Source organism: Microcaecilia unicolor, chromosome 1 (assembly GCF_901765095.1).
Source record: "Microcaecilia unicolor chromosome 1, aMicUni1.1, whole genome shotgun sequence".
In the NCBI taxonomy this organism is placed as follows: Eukaryota; Metazoa; Chordata; class Amphibia; order Gymnophiona; family Siphonopidae; genus Microcaecilia; species Microcaecilia unicolor.
In genome coordinates, this window is record NC_044031.1 from 213,448,287 (window position 1) to 213,471,144 (window position 22,858).

A 22,858-nucleotide genomic window follows, 5' to 3' on the forward strand; every position below is an offset into this window, starting at 1 on the left:
AGTTACTCTACTTGTTTTTGCTTCAACCATATTGACCATAACCCTTGCAAATTTTGTTCTCCTCTCTCCCTTCGCCTATATTCCAAAGCCGTCCTCCTTCCCCTTCCCCCTTCCTCTCCATTATCTGCATGCAGACAGAATGTTTTTAAAGGGTGTTGCATCTCCAGCAGTTAAATTACTCTACAGTGATTTGATGACATCTGATAAAGCTCACAATCCAGATTTGTCTATCACTGTATACGTTTGTGTAATTGTGCACTGAGCTTGCAGGGTTGATACCACCATAAGCAAGGTAACAGTGGCAGGGTACACCAATGTTTGGAGGGGCACACAAGCCTTGCTGCATCACCCTTTCTGAAAGGATGTCATCAGAGGGGGGATGTGCCAGTGCTTTAAGGCCCTTTGCAATTCTGATTTCCTCCTCTTCCTGACTCAGGCAGAGGTTGGGTGGTGGTGACAGATCTGGAAGGGTAGGGGGCACCAATTTTTATGTTGCATGAAAGGGGGGCAGAATCTCTTGTTCAATTCATGTGAGCTTCATGCATATTATATGTTCAATGCAGGCTTAAAGTGTGTTTTTGATAGTAATGATAAATGCCAAATAAGGCTTCAGCCGTAAACAATTAAACAGTGCATTGTTGTCGGGGCCAAATTTAAGAGCTATAAACATTATGGCAGGTATAGTTTGCCAGTGACAGGGATTTTGCAAGTGCAGCCAGAATCTCACATCATCATCATCATGCGTCAGACATACCTGCATACACGCTAAAGTTACTACTACTAATCATTTCTATAGTGGTACTAGACATATGCAGCGCTGAACACATTATATACAGGTACTTTTTCTGTCCCTAGAGGGCTCACAATCTGAGTTTTTGTACCTGGGGCAATGGAAGGTTAAGTGACTTGCGGAAGGTCACAAGGAGCTGCAGTGGGAATTGAACCCATGTTGCCAGGATCAAGCCCATTGCACTAACCATTAGGGTACTCCTCCACCAGATCTCTGCTTGTGTTCTCAGGCTCTCTGAAACTCTGGCACTTAAAAAATAAAGAGGCACAGTGCAATGCAGTGTGGCATTAATTACTCCGTTCTCTGTTGCACTGATAGTTAACGTGTAGTCACTACCTCCATATTAATTGTTAGTCTTAGTCCCCACCCTTTCCATGCCCGTTCCACTCCTCCTTCCATTTAGTGGCCATAGTGAACACTTTAGACATATATTCCACACTGCCGCCTATCCAGAAAGTGGCATGGAAATTCTAGATTATTTAAACACCACAGCCAGTGTTTTTAAAAAGAAATGCTTACCGCAATGTTTAAATATTAATCCATATGTTGTCATGTTTCATGCAACATTTAGCTTCAAAAGGGCCACTGGAGAGGGGAATGCAAAGGAGTTGAGAAAAGGGCCTCCAAAGTAACATCCAAATATAAAGACCTGATATTAAAAATAGAAATGAAAGAAGGCGATGAGTCGCAGCATGTCTGTTTAATGTAAGCATAAACGCACAGCATGGGCCGTCAGCATAAAGTGCTTCCTCCTTGCAAGGTTCCATTTACCTGGCTGATTTGAAAATGCACTATTCACAATCCAGCTAAACTAAAGAAATATTGGAAATCTAAATTATCCCCTTGGTGCTTGTCAGTTCTTTTTCTAATATATTCCTTGCTTCTGTAAAAATAAATATAGAGAAGTACTCTTTTCAGTTTATTGTTTATTCATGAAAACTTGATTTATTCACCCTTCTCAACAGATACCCAGGGTGGAGCTTAAGTTAAATTGATTTTATTGCAGTAGAAAGGTTAGCTAATACCGCATGGAAGATCTGAATTTAGGCATCTCATACTTTGGACTGCCAGTGCTTTTCATATGTGATTTCCACAGATGTGTTCAAGAGAGACATGGGGACACAATAAACACCCTTATAAAATACCTTAAAATATTTTTAAAACATGTTGAATAAATAATATATTTTTTAAAATATATTTTAAGAACACTTATCTCAGTGGGAACAGCTCCTACACAGATCAGACTCCAAGGAATATTCACCAACAATAATTGGATAGGGCTGCTACTGCCTCAGTGCCATCTGGAAAGTATCAGAGTGGTCCATGGTCAGAGTTTGGGTAGAGCTGGAGGTTATCTGGTTAGCTGTTAGCTTTCTGGATAGCAGCTGAATATCACCACCATCCATAGACCCCATTCTATAACTTGGCGTGTAAATTTACTGAATACTAGCGCTGACACTCCTAAGTGATGGGCCCTTTTACTAAGTCGCAGTAAAAAGTGGTCTGCGGCAGTGCGAGTGCATCTTTTGCACACGTGCAGGGCCAGTTTTTACTGCATCCTGGAAAAAGGACTTTTTTTTTTTTTTATGAGGCCGGAAAACGGACGTGTGACAAAATAAAAATCAGCACGGGTCCATTTTTCAGCCTGAGACCTTACCACCACCCATTGACAGCGGTAAGGTCTCATGCTACCCGGGCAGTAGGCATGCAGTGTGCGTCCATTGCCATTTACCACCGGGTAAGTGCTGGACGCTCGTAGGCCCTTACAAGCCTTTGTAAAAGGTCCCCTGAGTGCTAAGTGGTATTCTATCTTTTAAATGCACAGCTCGCTTAGCGCATAAATGTAAGGGGTGTACATGGGAAGGGCAGGAGCGGGTCAAACATTTATACACACATGTATGCATGCCCCTTGCCAGCTGTTGGCATGCTGTAAGTGGGCACGCCTAACTGTGCCGTTATAAAATTAGCACTTGAGAATGGTGGGACTTTTGGGAAGGGAAGGTTTTGGTCTATTATGATAAGCAGGAATTTTATGTGTATAGATGGATAGATAGATAGAAATATATATATATATACACGCACCATGGCTGCTGTGGAGAAACAATGTTGGCAGTCATAATTAAGATGCAGGAACAGTTGAGAATTCTTTGAGGATAGGGGGAGAAGTGGGGGAGGTTTAACTCAAAAGTACAGTTGTATATGCTATACCAGAAGTGTATATTCCATCTAAATATGTTTTACGTTATTTAGCTTCCCACTATTCCAGAGTCTCCATTGCCTCAGGTACAAAAACATAGATTGTGAACCCACTAGGGACAGAGAAAGTACCTGTATATAATATATGTAAACCCACTTCAGTTGTACCACAAAAAGGTGGCATATCAAATCCATGACCCTTGAAACTTAAATCAATAAAAAACAGAACATAGGTAATAATAAGCAACCCTACTCCACTGACTTCTTAATTGTCCAACTAATCCAGAGAATAAAGCAGTGGCATTCACTCTCGGTCCTCGAGAGCCACAAACAGGTCAGGTTTTCAGGCTATCCATAATGAACATGTATGAGAGTTGCATATAGCAGAGATAGGGATATCCTGAAAACCTCACCTGTTTGCAGCCCTTAAGGGACTGTGACTGAAATCCTCCAAAACAGTTACAGTAATTCAGCCAAGGTAAGATAAGAATAAGAGCTTGTAGGAGGGTATGCTTGGAAGTCAAGAAAGCCTCGGTGTGTGTGCTTATTAAAGAAAATGCGTATAAAGTGATGAGCAGATGGTATTATACACCTGATAGAATTAAAAGAATGTTCCCTGAGGCTTCTGATAGCTGTTGGAGATGTGGAAGACAGACGGGAACTTTTTTTCATATTTGGTGGGGGTGCAGTTTGATTCAACCTTATTGGAAAGATATAACGGATAGGTTGTCTAAAGTTCTAGAAGGTACTTTTCCATGCGATCCTAAATGGTGCCTCCTGGGGTGGGGGAACCAGAGGGGAAAGAGATGGCAACAGAGATTCAAGAGAATGGGGTTAGCCGCTGCAAAAACCACTATTGCAATGCATTGGAAAAAGTCCGCTGGGCCAACTATAGGAAATTGGGCTGAGAAATTTAAAACCATTATAGAGTTGGAAAAATTGACTGATAAGTGTAAGGGGAGATATAATCCAGAGGCACCTGAATGGATTCATCTAACAGATATTGAGGGGGTTTAGGGGGATTTGGGCTGTTGGGGGAATCAGTTGTTGAGGGGTTAGTGGGGGGAGGGTGAGGGGGAAGGGTGGGGGGAATAGGGGTGATAAAAGGGTTATAAGCATAATTTTTTTTATTTTTTTTATTTATTGTTATTTCAATCAAAATCACAAGTAAATTTACTTGACAGGAAAAAAGCAACTAAAGAAACTAATTTGCCCAGAAATTCCTCAAAAATAAAGAAAAATATCTCCTTTTTAGATGCTTTAAAGGCCACAAATAAGCATAATTTTAAAATAAAAATTAAATTGTTGCATTGTCATGTGCTGGAGCCAATGGCTCGTTGTTATGTTTGAGATGTTATTTCAATAAAAATTCAAAGTTAAAAAAAGAAAAAAGAATAATAGCTTGTGACTGTAACCAAGCCCTTATCTGTTAATGAGCAATATGCAGTTGACTAAAAGAACAGTGAATCACCACACTCAAAGTTTCGAGTCTAAAATTACTCCTATGACTTGAACCTTTCATTTAACACCAAGCACTATATTTTCTAGAACTAATCCTGGAGCTGAGGTTTTGAAATAAGGCTATTTTAGCAAAATACCTTCATTTTATCAATGTTCAACTTCAACCTGTCAGGTTGTATTCAGTTTGTAGTCATTGACAGTCATTGAAATTATTTATCATGATTTGTATGGTGTATATCAAAAGTATACTGATTATCCAGGAACTATGGAAGTTTAGAGCCAGAAGCAGCGTAAACCTGCAGATCATTGATATATGCAAAATAATTAATACAGAACTTTGTAATCAAGTTTCTTAATGGACACATGTACGCATTGAAAAGTACGAGAGAGATCACCAACACTTGAGTGACCTATCCACCACCACTACCACACATTAGGGATCAAGATGGCGGCGTTAACGGTCGTGCGAGCGCTGAGTTCCTGAGTCCAAAGAGAGTTGCGGTACCAACAGAAGCTCTTACTCCGTCTCTTTTTAATAGAGATGGGGAAGAGAAAGGGGAAAACTCAGGCTCCTACCTCCAAGGCCTCGACGTCAACCCCAGTCTCGCGGCAGGCACCTCTTGAGAGCTTCGGAATCAGCACTCTGGGTGCTCGGATTCCTACTTCGGCGGGCTCGACCCCGCAGTGGCCTGAGCGCAGCGCTGAGGGAGCGACGTTGAGTCCTCCTGATTTCACCCCTCCTCCACAGCCCGGAAGTAAGTTGACGCTGGCGATACCACAGCAGCTCGAGTGCGTGTCTCCTGTGGATGGAGGATCTCTCAGCGTTACTATCCCGGTGAACGGAGCAACTATGCAGGGTCAGTTTCAGGCCGCTGTACCTATTCCCCGAGGACTACCTCCTGGAGAGAGTGGAGATTTGATAAGACCAATCCGGGTGACAATGGAAGTATTATGGGACGCAATCCAGCAGGTGAACAAAACGTTACTACAGATGAATGTTTCTATGACTGGCGAAATTAAGGAATTAAAGCAGACTTCCCAAAATTTGTCCACAGAAGTTCAGGAACATAAGCAAAAACTTGGGGGTATTGAAGAAGAAGTTAAACAATTGAAGGACTTAACAGTGACTATGATAAAAGATAAAGAAATTCAAGAGAGAAAGATAGAATACTTGGAGAATAACGGAAGGAGGAATAATCTCAGGTTTTTGAGGTTTCCTAAATCTCCCTTAATCTCAGCTACTGATATCCTAAAAAAATACTTTAATGAGATATTGGGGATACCTATGGAGGCTTGTCCTCCTATTACGAGGACTCAATACATTTCAGGAACTGAGGGGAAAATCAACCACAGAATCCTCCTGATTTAAATCTTACTGAGTTTCTGGAAACCTCTCTGGAGATAGTCACAGAGAGAACTACGCTGATCGTCTCCTTCGCTCTTGAACTGGATAGAAATAACATTTTAAGACTTTACTTTCGTCATTTAAATGATGTATTTTGGGGGGGAAAAATTCAAATTTTTCCAAATTTGGCAAGAAGCACTCAAAAAAGGAGGAAGGAATTTCTATCCTATAAAACTAGAGTGATTAATTTGGGTGCAACTTTCCTGCTAAAGTTTCCATGTAAATGCTTCATAACGTACGAAGCAAACAATTATATATTCTTTTCCCCTTTAAAATTATTACAATTCATATCATCTAAGGAAACAGATCACCTGTAGCTTTGCCTCCCTAATTTAAGCGCTGTTAAAGTTGGCTGTAGATATTCGAGCTGCCCCCTCCGTTAATTATTAATTTTTTTTTTTGTTGATTGAAATATTTCCTAGTATCTTGATCCTATTATTGGGGACAAATGTAAATTTAGTGTGTTATACTTTAATCATCTGGTTGTAAGTATTGGTTTTTTCTTTTTTGCCTTTAAAGTCAATTCTGTTATTTCTAAGTCTATGTATATGGATGTATGATTTTATCATTAATAAAAAAAAAAAAAGAAAAGTATGAGAGAGATCACCAACACTTGAGTGACCTATCCACCATCACTACCAGCGCATACACGCAAAGACTGCAATTTCTAGATGAAAGAGGAGACGCTTTCAAACTGTAGTTTCTGACTACTGTTAAAGAAGAAGAAAAAAGTGTAGTTCTGTAACCCTGACAGTGTTGTTCAAAGTACTTAAGTAAAAGTAAAAAAAATAAACATTTTAATATTTAAATAAAAAGTACAGTGAAGAACACATTAAAAAATTAAGTTAAAAGGTTATTGCCTAATATAATTTTTGAGTAAAAGTACTGGAACTACAATGAGTGCAACTATTGTTAATGTTTTTATCCCAGCTTTATTGTTCTACACTTCAATCCACATTGCTTTTATTAAAACCAAATTTTTGAAAATGACTGTCATGCATGCGAGTGTGCTTGTGAGTCATTAATCCAGCACAGCTAAAAAGGTTCAACAACTGCGCTAGCAGAAAGTGGTTGTTCAGTCTGATTAAAAAAAAAATGTTCCTTCAAATCAGGCCAGGTTGCAATATTACTGATGTCTTCTGACTGGGTCTGCAGATTATGATCAAAGGAATCTCTGAAGGGGAATCCACAGAAGTGGAGGAACGTGAAGCACTACAGGCACAAAACCAGCAAAAGAAGTAGTGTAGCCAACACGACACTTCCAAAGAAAACAGGAGGACGGCGTAGGTCCAACAGGAGGCTTTATTCTATAAAAGACTCCACACTTTTGGCTTCCATATAGCAAAGAGTACTTTATCATCATCATTGTCATCAACATTAGAAGTAATGCTGTCTATTTCATCATTTGCAGCTTCATCTTTAACATCATTATCATTGTCATACTGTCCAATTACAAGGGGGGCTTTCACAAAGTTGGAATCATTGTTGTTCAAATAATTTTCCATCAGATGGCAAGCTCTGTTTAAATATTTTTGAAAATTAATGCAAGAACGTCAAATGTGTGGGAACCCTTCAGTCTTGAGACCAGACAAGCAGACTTCCTCCCTAAAGACTCTTATCAATCATTTGACAGTTACCCCAATGTAAAATTTCCCATGGGATGATGAGCAGTCTTTTGTGGTAGAGACATACGTCTGTTCACCAAGAATTGCTACAAGCTTCAGCTTCATTTCCATCTCCACTTTAAAGTGACCCAATTCATCACTGTTCTGTTTGGTTGGAGAATAGTAACCAGTTCAACAAATATAGGCAACTCCACTGTTCTTATAGGTTATATTCACTGAAAAGCAATATTTAAGATGGGATGATCCACTGTTTGCTGACAGCGATTTTCCTGTTGGGCACTTACTATATTCGATTTTCCTCACAGTTTTGTTCTCCCTTTACCCATGTGCCTTGTACACTTACCAATCAACAGTCTTTTTAAAGGCTTGATTTGGCTTGTTTTTCTCCAGCTCTGTTTACCGGCATTGATAACATACAGACTCCCGAGGCAGGTGTTGTTTGCCGAAACATAGTACCATGTCGAGTCTTATACTTTATTGAAGAACTACTTTTAATTATTCATCTCCTTGGCTTTTTAGAAGTGTTGTGTTGATCATGCTAATTTCTGTTCTCCACTGTTTGAGTGAGAAGATTTATAATAGCAAAATCCTGTTCCCAGTTTTGCTGTTTTATTTGGTTTACTGAGGAATTGTCATTTACATCTCCCTTCCATTTTTACATTTTACTTTTAACTGCAAACATCAGATGTAACTGAGTAAACTAGTAAAAACTGGCAAAATTATTGCTTCAGTGAAAGTAAAAATAGCACATTATCCTGTATTTCTTTAAAAGTAAAAGTAACAAAAATTTTACTTTTAAGTACAGTAACTAGTTACATTTACTTAGTTACTATACAACTCTGACTTCTTATACAATGCAACTTATCTAATAGAACAGAATGGTCCTTGGTGTGTAAGACACAGAAAGATCATAAAGGACCAAGGCACAATCATGATAGCCATCTAATCCACAATTATTAATATTGGTCAGTGCCAGAAGTAAAGATTCTGCATTGAAACCTGCTTAGAAGCCAGGAGTCAAGAAAGTTACTGTCCTTCAACAAATTGAAAAGCTGGTGAGCTGCACTATGCTCCATGAGTCTACCTAAAAAGAGAAGATGTACCTGAAAAACATTGGTATCATAACATAAAGAAATTCTAATCACTTGGGACATTCCCATCCCAATCAATAAAATGTTCAGTGCAAGAAAGCTGGACATCATGGTAAAGGAGAAAAACACGAGAACACCATTGATAAGAGGAGGTGCAAGTGCCAAATGATTATTCTCTCCATCAAGTGGAGAAAGACAAGATCCTCAAGACTAAGGAAGGCACTCAAGACACCACGGAAAAGGTAGAGAAATATTTCCCATCATCTTGGGTACCACAGGCTTGATTAGAAAGAATTTCCAAGCACGTGTGTATAGATGACCATACAGGTTACATCTTATAAACTGCAGAAGGAACCTCTCTTTGGCACAATGCAAGTACTATGGCAAGCATTAGCAGCAGTATGTTTAAGAGATAATACTCCAAATATCCTGGCTTAGGATTTATAATTGCTACCAGGTTAGGATGTATATCTGAAATCCTGATAACTGTGTAAAAGGTACAGCAGAGATTGTGATAAGGCTGCTTTGGTTAGTCCTGGCTCTCTTTTTTGGTTGGTTAGGAGGGAAGTATGGTTTGGCACTCTACATGCATTTTGAGGCATACAAGTGGTAATTTTATAAAGGGGTTGAGAATATAGAACAGTAGTTTAGGTGCTTAAGTAGACATAAAATTGTTTTGGTGTACACATGTATAGAAGTAGGCAATCAGAAAAGGTAAGCACCTACTTTTATGCAATATGAGGGTAATTTATAACAGGGTGTATACTATAGGCACTGGTTATGGTGTCTGTTCTATAAGTAAGCACCTACATTTCTTTACAGAATACTAGTGCACGTAGCAGAGAACACATGGATAGGTGTGACCAACAGTCCTATAGCTGGTATAAATGCCCATGCCTAGATGTATCCAATAAACAGGACCAAGTATAGATGGGGGGGGGGGGGGGGTATTTAATACATAACAAAATCAATTTTCCCAGCAAACATTCTTAAATTATCAATTTTTAAATACCATCAAACTTGCAAGTGTATTCATATTCACACTAAAACATTTTTTTAGTAAGGCGGTGTTTGCCAAACCTGGTCCTGGAGGCACCCCAGCCAGTCAGTCAGGTTTTCAGGATATCCACAATCAATATTCATGAGAGAGATTTGCGTGCAGTGGAGGCAATGCATGCAAATCTCTCTAATGAATATTCATTGTGGATATCCTGAAAACCTGACTGACTGGCTGGGGTGCCTCCAGGACCAGGTTTGGCAAACACTGTAGTAAGGGGATCCTCAGGTATCACAATGCAAGTGCTATCAACAATCACTTTCTTAATGTAGCACTGCATACTCTTCATTGGACCCTCATTTTATCTTTAATTTTTTTTATATCAAAAATTTGTATCAGAAATTCAAGAGATACTTAGCTCAGAAAAGGAATGGAGCCTCTGCCAACATGGCCAGGTTTCGCAATCTTCTTCAGGGTAGAGCTCCAAAATAGCATCTGCAGTCTTCTCATATAGCTTGAAAGAGCACTGTTTATAGAATAGTGCTTAGCACCGGGAACTGTGACTACTTTTAGGTGTGACCATGTACACCAGTGAACCCTTGGTGTAAATCCCCATGCCTAAAGTAGGTGCAGATTCCTGTTATTCTATAACAATGCGCATAAATTGTGGGAACACCCCCGATCCATACATGACCCTCCCATGGCCATGCCCCCTTTTTGAACCCATACATAAATTTTATTTAAATCCAGTTAGCACCAATAATTGCTTGTTACGCCAATTTATTGGTTCTAATTGGCTTGTTCAATTACATTGCACACACCCAAATTTGAGTATGCAATTTTTAGTAACTTTTATAGAATTTTGATGTTGCCTTTATTGAATATATGCAGCATATGCACCTGTGTGCCTTCCCTGCCTATACACCCTGTTCTAAAATTACTATCACAGTTTCAATTTCCAAGGAACAAGCAGAATTACAAACCACACAGCACCATGAGGATATACAAGTTCTAAAACTGGAATGGACCAAAAGTCTCCTTGCTGAAAATGGATCTCTTCATATCTCTGATACAACTGTTCAAGTAGTAAAGGAGAATATGATATTAAATGTTTCATTCATGGAAAGTTGGGGACTTGGAGGCCATTTTAAACTAGTTTCAAATCCATCTGATGAAGAACATTAGGTGAAGACCAAGCATAGGTAAACAGTAACAGGAGATTAGTGACATTGAGTTGGTTATCCATGAAGTCAACAAATTCTCAGCAACCCTAGGTCAGACTTAATTCACCCCAAGCCTAACTTGCAGGTTTTGCTTCAGGCATTACTTCAAAATGGAACATGTTTGTGAAAACCTTAGTAGCCATAAATGGCTACTTTTCTTGGAAGGAAACCTAGAGATCTTCCATAGCAGTGTTGCCACATGCACTGTGGGGACAGTTCTATAATTGAGCACCACAATTTAGGTACCCTAGGTGCAGTAAGCTGAGCTCTGATTCTATAATGGAATCTGGGTGCCAAGATTGTGGTATAGAATGCTAGCCTACATTTAGGTATGCCCACTTACACCGTGTCAGTAGCAGCACTTTTGCATGTAACTTAAAGCAGTCCTCCTCCTCCCCTACGAACACCCCCTTGCATTTAGCACTGAGCAATCAGTTAGCACTTACACTCAAGTGTATACTTATCCATGTAAGTGCTAGTAATCTATACATTTAAGTATGCAAATGGCACTTAAATGTATTTGCCAAGTTATAGAATGAGAGGGTTTGTCATGTTCTCTCTTCTTCCCAAGGTCAAGTAGACTACATTGAAAAGATAATTTCACACTAGTAATGAAATACCCCACCCAAGACATAATAATAGCTATACTGGGTCAGGGTGAGGGTCCATCTAGCCCAGTATTCTGCTACCAACGGTGGCCAATCCAGGTCACAAGTACCTGGCAGAATCCCAAATAGTAGCAAGATTCCATGCTACCAATCTCAGGGACAAGCAGTGACTTTCCTCAGGTCAGTCTCAATAGCAGACTATGGACCTTTCTCCAGAAACTTGTCCAAACCTTTTTTTTTAACTCAGATATGCTAACTGCTGTTACCACATCCTCTGGCATTGAGTTCCATAACTTAACTATTGGTTGAGTGAAAAAATATTTCCACCTATTTGTTTTAAAAGTATTACCACGTAACCTCATTGAGTATCCCCTATCTTTGTACTTTTTGAAAGAGTGAAAAATTGATTCACATTTACCTGTTGTACACCACTCAGGATTTTGTACACCTGTATCATATCCCCTCTCAGCTGTCTCTTTACCAAGCTGAAGAGCCCTAACCTCTTAAGCATTTCCTTATATGAGAGGAGTTCCATCCCCTCAATCGTTTTGATCACCCTTCTTTGAACCTTTTCTAATTCTGCTATATGAGATATGATGACCAGAATTGCACACAGTACTCAAGGTGAGGGTCATACCATGGAACAATATAAGGCATTATATTATTCTTTGTCTTATTTTCTATCCCTTTCCTAATAATTCCTAGCAAACAGCTACATGTGACAACAGGTGCAACATACAGAAGCAGATCAGATGCATTGATTTGAAGGGTAATCAGTTCTCCTAAAGAGTGATCAACTTAACCTGACATATTGTTTGCACCCTATGAAAGGACATATTGTCAGTTGGTAGGTTTGCTGCACAGATAGCATGTAATTAGCATGCGCGTGGAACGGTCTGAGGGAAGAAGGATACCCTCCTACCCATAACAACCGTAAAATGAGTGTATTAGAAAAGAGAGTTCTGCATGGGCCAGTGCACACATCTCTGGCTAAGTGCTGTGCTGACATGGTTGTTTCAGCTGGAGGTGATATAGAATTCTTATTAAGCAACAATTTATTGGACGCTGCTTGAAAATCCATTAATTCAGGCTGCTTCAGTACACAGTACTTGGGGTAAGATTTATGAAGATGTTTTTATTTATCCGTGTTTTATTTTATTGTTCCAGGAGGTGCTTGAGCTGGCTTTCTCTATCTTGTATGACTCCAATGGCCAGTTGAATTTCATTGCTCCTGACAAACATGAAGTAAGTACTTTCCTCCCCCACCTCCCCCTCAGTCTCAAATTAGCACCAAGGAAAGCTTTAGTTTCGTTGATGATTAATAGGCAGCTTTTATAATATAAACAACTGGCAAGTTAAAAGGAAAGAGTTTTATGAAAATGGCTTTCTTGTAAAGTAAACCAGTTCTTGAGTGAGCAGAGCACTCTATCAGATTTTCTCTGGTTTCCTTTACATTAAAGAAAAATTCTTTTGAAAAAAAAATAGATTTATGGCAGCTAATTCTCTTAGATTTATTGTACTTAGAATTAATAACAGTAATGAAAAATACAGCCTATATTTTATGTATCACTATTATAGGGTGCTTGGAAATAGAATATCAGTTCATTTGCTTGCTAAACATTCAACCCTAGGAAATACCATTTGTAGTTTTTTTCAGTGTTGGTTAAATTTTGCATGAATCGACTCCTGCCCGGATTACACGTCAGTGTGTTAAAGTGAGCGTTTGGTTTGCATAGGGTGCTTGGCTAAAGTCCAGGCTTATTTACCTAGCCCTTCTCTGTACTGTGAAACTCCATCTTTCTTCTCCATGCTCAAAATCAAGTGTTATATAAAACATGCAACATAATGGCAGATAAAGACCATACATGCACTCTGTCCAGTATGCCCATCCACGCAAACTGCTCAGCTGTACATTCCCTTCCTCTCCCCCAGAAATCCTCAGTTTCTCTGAGTACAAGCAGGCATAATATTCTCATATATGAATCACATCATTCACGGAGCAACTGCCAAGTGCATTTTCCCCTACCGCGCATGTGAGGGTGCCTTCCCACCTGACACTCGAGCATGGAACCAGCATTCTACCATTTTCCACAGAGCAGAGAGGTTGTATTAAGCGCATCAAACTTTTCCCTTTTGGGTGCCTTCCCTATTTTGGAATATTTTTTCTTCATATTCTTCTTTTTTCAATTTTAATTTATTCATTTTCTCAATTATTTGTCATGTTTTCAATTTCTGGTCTTTGGGGCCTCTGAGCCCATCTTTTCATGGAAAGCATCGACCATTTTGGAGTATGCAAGTACTCAAGCTCCCCGGGCCATTGAGCCTTTTGACCTTGCGTCAGCCATTTTTCCCTCCCTGTCAATGAGGGTGCCATATGGTTTTAAGAAGTGTGCTGAATGCAATAGGACTCTTTTAGGCACAGACCCCCATAACTGGTATGTTCAGTGCTTGGGTCTAGAACACTGGGACATACAGAAGGCATAATCGAACGGGGACGACCATCTCTAAGGGCGCCCATCTCTAAGGACGTCCCGGCAAATGGCGGGGAAACCGCTATTATCGAAACAAGATGGGTGTCCATCTTTCGTTTCAATAATATGGTCGGGGATGCCCAAATCTCAACATTCAGGTCGACCTTAGAGATGGTCGTCCCTGGTTTTCGTTGATAATGGAAACCGAGGACGCCCATCTCAAAAACGACCAAACCCACGCCATTTGATCATGGGAGGAGCCAGCATTCATAGTGCACTGGTACCCCTGACATGCCAGGACACCAACCGGGCACCCTAGGGGGCACTGCAGTGGACTTCAGAAAAAGGTCCCAGGTGCATAGCTCCCTTACCTTGGGTGCTGAGCCCCCAAAGCCCACAACTGTACACCACTACCATAGCCCTTATGGGTTTCTGGTGGGTTTTGGAGGGCTCACATTTACCAGCACAAGCGTAACAGGTAGGGGGGATGGGCCTGGGTCCGCCTGCCTGAAGTACACTGCCCCCACTACAACTGCTCCAGGTACCTGCATACTGCTGCAATGGACTGGAGTATGGCATTTGAGGCTGGCAAAAAGTATTTTTAAAGATTTTTTGAGGGTGGGAGGGGTTAGTGACCACTGGGGGAGTAAGGGGAGGTGATCCCCGATTCCCTCTGGTGGTCATCTGGTCAGTTCGGGCACCTTTTTGATGCTTGGTCGTGAAAAAAAATGGACCAAGTAAAGTCGGCCAAGTGTTCGTCAGTGACGCCTTCCTTTTTTCCATTATCGGCCAAGGACGCCCATCTCCTAAGCACGCTCCAGTCCCGCTGACACGCCCCCTTGAACTTTGGTCATCCCCACACCGGAAAGCAGTTGAGAGCGCCCAAAATCAGCTTTCAGTTATGCCGATTTGGGCGACCTTGCGAGACTGACGCCCATCTCCCAATTTGTGTCGGAAGATGGGTGCCCTTCTCTTTCGAAAATTCACCTGATGGGGAACCCACTGCTTGCCCTGGTATTGGTAGCATGGAATGTTGCTACTAATTGGGTTTCTGACCTGTTTTGGCCACTGTTGAAAACAGGATACTGGGCTACATAGACCATTAGACTGATCCATTATGACTATTCTTATGTTAAAAGCAGCCTGAAAAAGTTCTATGAATACTTCAGCCAGAACAGAGATCATATCAAAATCTAAGGTACCAAAGGAGCAAGTTGTGCCCTTTTGGCCATTCGCCACTAAGGGGGTTTGATTTTTATATAAGATGCTGGAACAGGTCAATGACTTCAGTAGGTGAGCAGATCTTACACCACCTGATAGCCTGCAACAACTCTCTCCTCCTTTGTCAGCCTTAGATTGCACCTCACAGCAGATTATCCCTTCCAGATACCACGTCTCTAGGTCTTCTGGAACTAACAGGTACCTTCTCTCTCAAAATTGAAGTTCTAAACTAGTACCAGCCAAAAAGTCCCTCCAACAACTAGGCAAGCTGGCAGCTCTTGAGTTAGATCTTGGTATTTTGCTAATATGCCATAGACATTTTTAAGCCTGCTTTCCTCCTCCTAACCTATGTAGTTCTATACTAGCAAATAGTTTCAGTGACCCTACTTAATGAAACAGTGTTTTCATTTGAAATATTTTGAGTTTGATCTGTTGGGCTGGGCATGAAAAATGATTGTAGTATACTTTGAGTCAAAGCCTGCGTGGCTTGGATTAGTGAATATTTAGGCCATATGACACCAAGCCAGATCTCAACCAAGCCACCTGTTTCTTGTTTACATAACCAATGGTATATGTTCAGTTTCACAACTCTTTTGCTTACTAGGACATCAGCTGAAACAATACACTTTTCATAGTGTTAATACTTTGCCTTATTTGAAAATAAATTTATAGCTGTTTCTATGGTGAATATTTAAAGCTTTCTTGAAAGATATTTCTAGCCTAGCATACTTAAGTTATCTAGTTACTCCCCAGACCATTCACATCAGAGATGGTTGTACTTATCTAATTTTGAAGCTCATTAGGGTGGTATTTGATTGATAGATACTGCAGGAATTCAGACATAGCTTGTTTGCATTAGCCATTATAATAATAACTCTTTTATCTTCCCACAGTACTGTATCTGGACAGATGGGCTGAATGCCCTCCTGGGTAAGGATATGATGACTGAGCTGACACGGAACGACTTAGACACATTGCTCAGCATGGAGATCAAGCTCCGCCTGCTCGACCTAGAAAACATTCAGATCCCTGATGCCCCTCCACCCATCCCCAAGGAACCCAGCAACTATGATTTTGTTTACGACTGTAACTGAAGCTGCTGGGTTCAACCTATGTGCAAACTGGAATGTTGTATGACTGCAGAGGCGACTGCACAAAACACCCACACAATTGAGTGGTATTGTTGTTGATATTGTTGTTTTATTATTATTTGAAGTGCACCCCCACATCCTGAGGATAATTGTCATATGTCTTCCAGTCAGTAGCCGCATTGCTTTAGCCACAGGCACAAATACAGCGAGGACCTGGCACAGAGATGTGACAGTGTGCACTTGGACAATGTTCCTCCCCTGTCCCTCAACCACCTTTTTTAATGCTGGAAATGCAGTGAAGGCATAATTGCCTAGATGTGATTCCTGTGAGAAGACGACATATACTGCTGCTACTGCCGCTTTAACTGGAAAAGAGCTGTAATCACAGGAGCAGCTAAACGCAACATTACTGCTTTTGCTGCCGCTGCCACCACCAACACTGATGAAACAACCTAAAAAACAAACAAACCGCAGAACGCTGGCCCATGGCCAATTCAGATTGTACCTCTTTCAGTTCTGGCTTTGTAAATTAACAATTCATTGTTTTCCTCATTAGTTCTGTGGAAGAATGAACAGGCTGGTTTCAGTTAACCTACAGGGCTCTAATGCTCATTGTTTGCTTAAAGTACTCTCTCTTCCTCGTCCAAGTCTTAATTTCTTCCAGAACAGTGACTGAAAGAATAGCCTTTGAAACGAGTGTCTGTCTTATGTTTCTCTGTAAAATTATTAAGCCTAATAACAGCCATGAACCTGGTTGTAGATTTCCAAAGGCCATGGTTACTACTTTTTACCTGTTAGTGAGGATCCTAAAAATAACCAGCCAACCAGGTTTATACTGTTGTAACTGTTACAATATTACACATTTTATGTAAAAGAATTTTGTTTTGTCTTTTTTTCCGCTTTTTTGTACAAAAAAGTTTTACTTTTTTTTTTTTTGCCAAACATATATTTAATGAAGGAGGAAAAACTTTAATGTATGTACTTTTCTAAAAAAATATATATATATATATATTTTATTTTCATTTGGAACATTTGCTCTGAAAAAATAACATTTCCTTCCATTTGCTGTTGAATAAAATTTGAGTTGTGTTGATTTTCTTGAATGTCGGTTTTCCTTTTGAGCTACTTGGGTGATTTAATAGTGTACTTTCGCTGTGTCTGCTGGTTGAGGTGTAGAGGGCTCAAGGCCAACAAACTCTACCATATGCAATAGCACAGATGGATGCTCAAACAGAGAATATGTGAGCTGTGTGATTCTTGACATATTGTGTTGCAGCATATGTGGAAAATCTAAGGTACATATGGCTATGTATTCTGCTTGACAACAAACATCACTTTTGGGATCACAAATAAACTAAGGAAATGTCAAATCTGGCACCTGTCAGGGGAGCCTTTGCTCCACTCTATAGTTTTATGATGCAGATGTTTGGGTGAATTTTTTCAGAAAAGCAGTAAATAAAGCCTAATAAAAAGTGTCAGCCTTGGAATGTATGGCTGCAGTACTGCTGAACACTAAATTTGTATAATTATATCTGAAAATCTCTAATCTGTGTCTTTCTCAAAACTAAAGGGCTGAATATGGGAGACCATGTGATGCATTTGTAAGGAATTCAACACTCCTCTCGTAACTACTTAGCTTATGGACAAATTTATCAAGAAGTCGGGAGCAGATATGTCTCCTAAGGGGGTTCAAAAAGACTGACGCCCCCCGGATTGCTGACTTCAAGAAGGCAGTGCCTCCCGCGGATGTCTTAGCTTTCACCGACACACACAGCTGCATCAACTTACCACGGTGGTGGAACCATGACTTGGACAGATGTCTGAACAACTGAGTCAGCATGAGTCTCTCATGACTGACACCTCTAGTTGTTTAGGGAAGCTTGAGAGCTGGGTTTCGGATTTAGAGGACATAGCTCCTGCAATGAAGCAATCTGTGGCAGCATTAGAAAAGCAGGTAAAATGACAAGAGGTTCAAATTGACGATTTAGAAAACCGCTCGAGGCACAGTAACCTGAGATTAGTGGGAATCCCAGAACACGTTGCTGACCGCTCTCTTTTGTTCATTCTAGAGACTTGGCTGGCAAAAGAATTTGCCCTGTCCGATAGCTCAGGGCAATTTAGCATTGAAAGAGCACACCAGCTAGGCCACACACAAGATGGTGCGAGGCGTCCCCGAACTGTCATTATAAAATTGCATCACTATTCCCATAAAATAGAGATAATTCGAGGTTATCGCCAAAAGCAGGAAACATTGTCCGAAGATGGAGAGCGCGTATATATTTATCAGGATTACTTCTTGGCTTTGCAGGAACACCATAAGCAATTTACACCTGTCTGCATGAAAAGGGACAATGCTTCATGCTGCTTTATTCTGCCACTCTCAAAGTTTTCATTAATGGCCTTTGGCGCACTTATGAGTCCCCAGAAGCGGCAAAGCAAAGTTTGGAGCAGCAGTGTGACTCTCAGACACAGGATACTTGATCACTGACTATGCTTTGATTAAAATGCATATTTCCTTTTTGTTCAATTTGCTAATTCTCAGTGATTGTCAGGCATGGAAGTAAATGATATTGGCGGGGAATTTATACTGCTGATGCTTTATATGGGTTAATGTTCCTGTTATATTTCTGTATGACCTATGCATAATCAATTTAAACCTTTCTATTTTTACACCAAGGCCCTGATGGTTATATCTCTAGCAGCACTAGTGGCTGATGGTGCTGGTGGGGAGATCTCTGTTATGTATAACTGCTGTTTCTCATAGGTTGTCTTCATATCGTGGGGGGATGTGGGACCCCAAGCATACAGTTGTGGATCTTTCCCCTTTTCACCGGCAAAAACAGCAGGAAGTGGTGTGAGGGTGCTTTTGAAAATATGGGAAGGGTAGGGGGTTGTTGCTTTTGGATTTTGATTTATCCTTACTGGGAGGGGGGGTTGCGGGTTTCCAACAGAAGTTTTGAAAATGGATGAACAGAATTTAAACACTCACTTGGGATGGGTGGTCCTTTTACTACTAATTTGAATAATAGCTGGACCTTATTGATCAATTCTGGACTGAGGTGGAGGCTGAGCACCTTGGTCCCCCTTTTATGTAAACTCTCCCCCCTTTCCATCCAACATCTACCCCCTGTCTCTCCCCTTTCCATCCAGTACCTGCCCCCTCTCTTCCCCCTTTCCATCCAGCGTCTATTTTCTCCATTCATGTGTAGTTTTTCTCCTCTTTTCCCTTTCCCTCATCTCAGTCAGTATGCATCTCCTTCCTCTTTCTTCCCTCCCCTCCATCCATATGCATCTCCTTACTCTCTCTTCCCTCTCCTCCATCCATGTCTAACATTTTTCCTCTACCCCTCCATCCATGTCTAACATTTTTCCTCTACCCCTCCATCCATGTCCAGCATTTCTCTTCTCTCTCCGCCAATCCATCCATGTTCATCTCACTTCCTCCCTCTTCCCTCCCCTCCATCCATGTCCAGCATTTCTCCTCTCTGCTCTCCATTCATGTGCCTCTCCTCCTCTGTCTTCCCTCCCCTCCATCCATGTCCAGCATTTCTCCTCTCTGCTCTCCATTCATGTGCCTCTCCTCCTCTGTCTTCCCTCCCCTCCATCCATGTCAAGCATTTCTCCTCTCCCCTCCATGTGCATCTACTTCCTCTGTCTTTCCTCCACTCCATGTCCAGTCCAGCATCTCTCCTTTCTCCCCTGCCCTCCATCCATGTGCATCTCCTTCCCTCCATCCATGTACATCTCCTTCCTGTTTTTTCCTCTCCTCCATACATGTCCAGCATTTCTCCTGCCCTCCTCTCCATCTGTGTATAGCAACTCTCCTCTCTCCCCTGCCCTCCCCTCCATCCATGTCCAGCAACTCTCCTCTCCCTGTCCTCTCCTCCATCCATATCCAGCAATTCTCTCTCCCCTGCCCTCCACTCCATGTCCAGCGATTTCTTCTCTATCCCCTCCCCTCCCTGTCCAGTGATTTCTTCTCTCTCCCCTATCCTCCTCTCCATCGATCCATGTCCAGCGATTTCTTCTCTATCCCCTCCCCTCCCTGTCCAGTGATTTCTTCTCTCTCCCCTATCCTCCCCTCCATCGATCCATGTCCAGCAAATCTCCTCTCTCCCCTGCCCTCCCCTCCATCCATCCATCCATGTACAGCAATTCTCTCTCCCCTCCCCCCATCCCGTCCCCTCCCCGTCCAATGATATCTCCTGTCTCCCCTCCATGTCCAGTAACACCCCAAACACCACCTGCTCCTTTTCAGCCCCCCCCCCCCCTGAGTTCCAACCCCAGCCCGACCTCTCCCACAACAGTCCTCCATCCTCGCCTTCCTGCTGCCCAGAGTTTAAAACTAATTTTACCTCTGGTCGCGGCGACAGTGAAAGGCAAGCATTGCAGGCTCGCTTTCAGCCTTCCCTTCCTTCCTTCTCTCTCAGTTCTGGTCCCACCCTCATTTCCTGTTTCCGCAAGGACAAGACCAGAGCTGAGAGAGAAGAAGGAAGGGAAGGTTGAAAGCGAGCCTGCATTGCTCGCCTTTCACTGCTGCCGCGACCTGAGGTAAAATTAGTTTTAAATTCGGGGCGGCAGAAAGGCGAGGACGGAGGACTGTTGAGGGAGAAGAGGGCAGGCAGGTCGGGCTGGGGTTGAAACCGGAACTTCTTTCCAACAGCAATATTGGGGGTGCTCGAGCACCCACAGCACCCATGGAGTCGGTGCCTATGCTTGTGACCTGGATTGTCCACTGTTGGAAGCAGGATACTGGGCTAGATTGACCATTGGTCTTACCCAGTATGGTTGTTCTTATATAATACACATAGAGGAGCATTTTCGAAAGGGACGTCCAAGTTGCGATTTGGACATCCTTGCAAAATGGTGAAATCCAGGGGCGGGAAAACCCGTATTTTTGAAACAAGATGGACGTCCATCTTTTTTTTCGAAAATACTGTCAGAGACAGTGGAGGAGTGGCCTAGAGGTTAGGGTGGTGGACTTTGGTCCTGGGGAACTGAGGAACTGAGTTCGATTCCCACTTCAGGCACAGGCAGCTCCTTGTGACTCTGGGCAAGTCACTTAACCCTCCATTGCTCCATGTAAGCCGCATTGAGCCTGCCATGAGTGGGAAAGCACGGGGTACAAATGTAACAAAAAAAATCCTTAAATTTGGATGTCCCTAGACATGGATGTTTCTGACTTTCGGCAATTTTTGAAACCAAAGACATCCATGTCAAAAACATCCAAATGCAAGCCATTTGGGCGTGGGAGGAGCCAGCATTTGTAGTGCACTGGTCCCCCTGACATGCCAGGACACCAACCGGGCACCCTAGGGGGCACTGCAGTGGACTTCATAAATTGCTCCCAGGAACATAACTCCCTTAACTTGCGTGCTGAGCCCCCCAGACCCCCCCAAAACCCACTATCCCCAACTGTACACCACTACCATAGCCCTTACGGGTGAAAGGGGGCACCTATATATGGGTACAGTGGGTTTAGGAGAGCTTGCAGTTTCCTCCACAAATGTAACAGGTAGGGGGGATATGGGCCTGGGTCCAAGTGTCTGAAGTGCCCTGCAGTACCCAATAAAACTGCTTCAGGGACCTGCATGCGCTGTCATGGACCTAAGTATGACATCTGAGGCTGGCATGACATTTTTGAAGATGTTTTTTGAGGGTGGTAGGGGGTTAGTGACCACTGGGGGAGTAACGGGAGGTTATCCCCGATTCTCTACGGTGGTCATCTGATCATTTCGGGTACCTTTTTGTGCCTTATTCATTAAAAAAACATGTCCAGGTGAACACGTCCAAGTGTTCGTCAGAGACGTCCTTGTTTTTTTCGATTATGAGTCAAAGACGTCCAAGTGTTAGGCACGCCCAAGTCCCGCCTTCGCTACGCCTCCAACACGCCCCCTTGAACTTTGGACATCCTTGCAATGGACTGCAGTTGGAGATGTCCTAAATCGGCTTTCGATTATACCGATTTGGACGTCCCTGGGAGAAGGGTGTCCATCTTCCGATTTATGTCAAAAGATGGACGTCCTCTTTTGAAAATGACCCCAATAAGTTCAATATTAAAAAAAAAGAGTATACACCTGCAAAGAAAACATAACTGACCCTTAGCCTCCACATATAGACAAAATGTAAGAAATGTATTCCTCCTAAGCTATGCTCATCTAGAAATATCAGGGAAAACATTTTTTTTTCCTATTTTCTGTATTTGGATCTGTTTTTGGCTTTAATAGCCTCTTTTTCCTCCCCATTTAACCATGCTGGCAGTGTTTTGGTCTTTCATCAACCTATTTTAATGATGGGATGCAATTTTGTCTGGGCTTCTAAGGTGGTGTCCATGCCATATAGTAACATACAGGTCTTTTACTATGCTGCGGTAAGCTCAGGCATCCCATGGTAAGTTTTAGATCTGCTTACACAAACCATGTGCTAAAAATATTTTAAAACTTTTCTGGGAGGGGGCATTTTTGCACTAATCAGCGTATCTACATTACCACGTGCTGATTAGCGCATAAGTCTTTACCTCAAGAGCACTCAGATCCACACAACAAAACTGAATTGTTCCATTCTTCTGAGATAATTCTCCTAGACACTGCACGCAACTCAATATTTTCTGTACAGGGACCTGAACTTTGGGATATGATCCCGCAACATCTGAGGCTCCAGAGAGCTCTACAAAAATTCA

General features: G+C 41.8%; 1 protein-coding gene across 3 annotated transcripts in view; it reads left to right on the plus strand.

The window, feature by feature from the left end:
- ELMO1 (engulfment and cell motility 1) overlaps positions 1–17,136 on the plus strand; it is a 683,834-nt gene extending 666,698 nt beyond the window's left edge. For all 3 annotated transcript variants that reach the window (XM_030204026.1, XM_030204017.1, XM_030204035.1), the window contains 2 exons: positions 12,564–12,641; positions 15,982–17,136. In XM_030204026.1, coding sequence (XP_030059886.1) covers positions 12,564–12,641; positions 15,982–16,182 — 279 coding nt within the window. In that variant the 3' untranslated portion in view covers positions 16,183–17,136. The remainder of the gene's footprint in view (positions 1–12,563; positions 12,642–15,981) is intronic.
- The last annotated feature ends 5,722 nt before the right edge of the window (positions 17,137–22,858 follow it).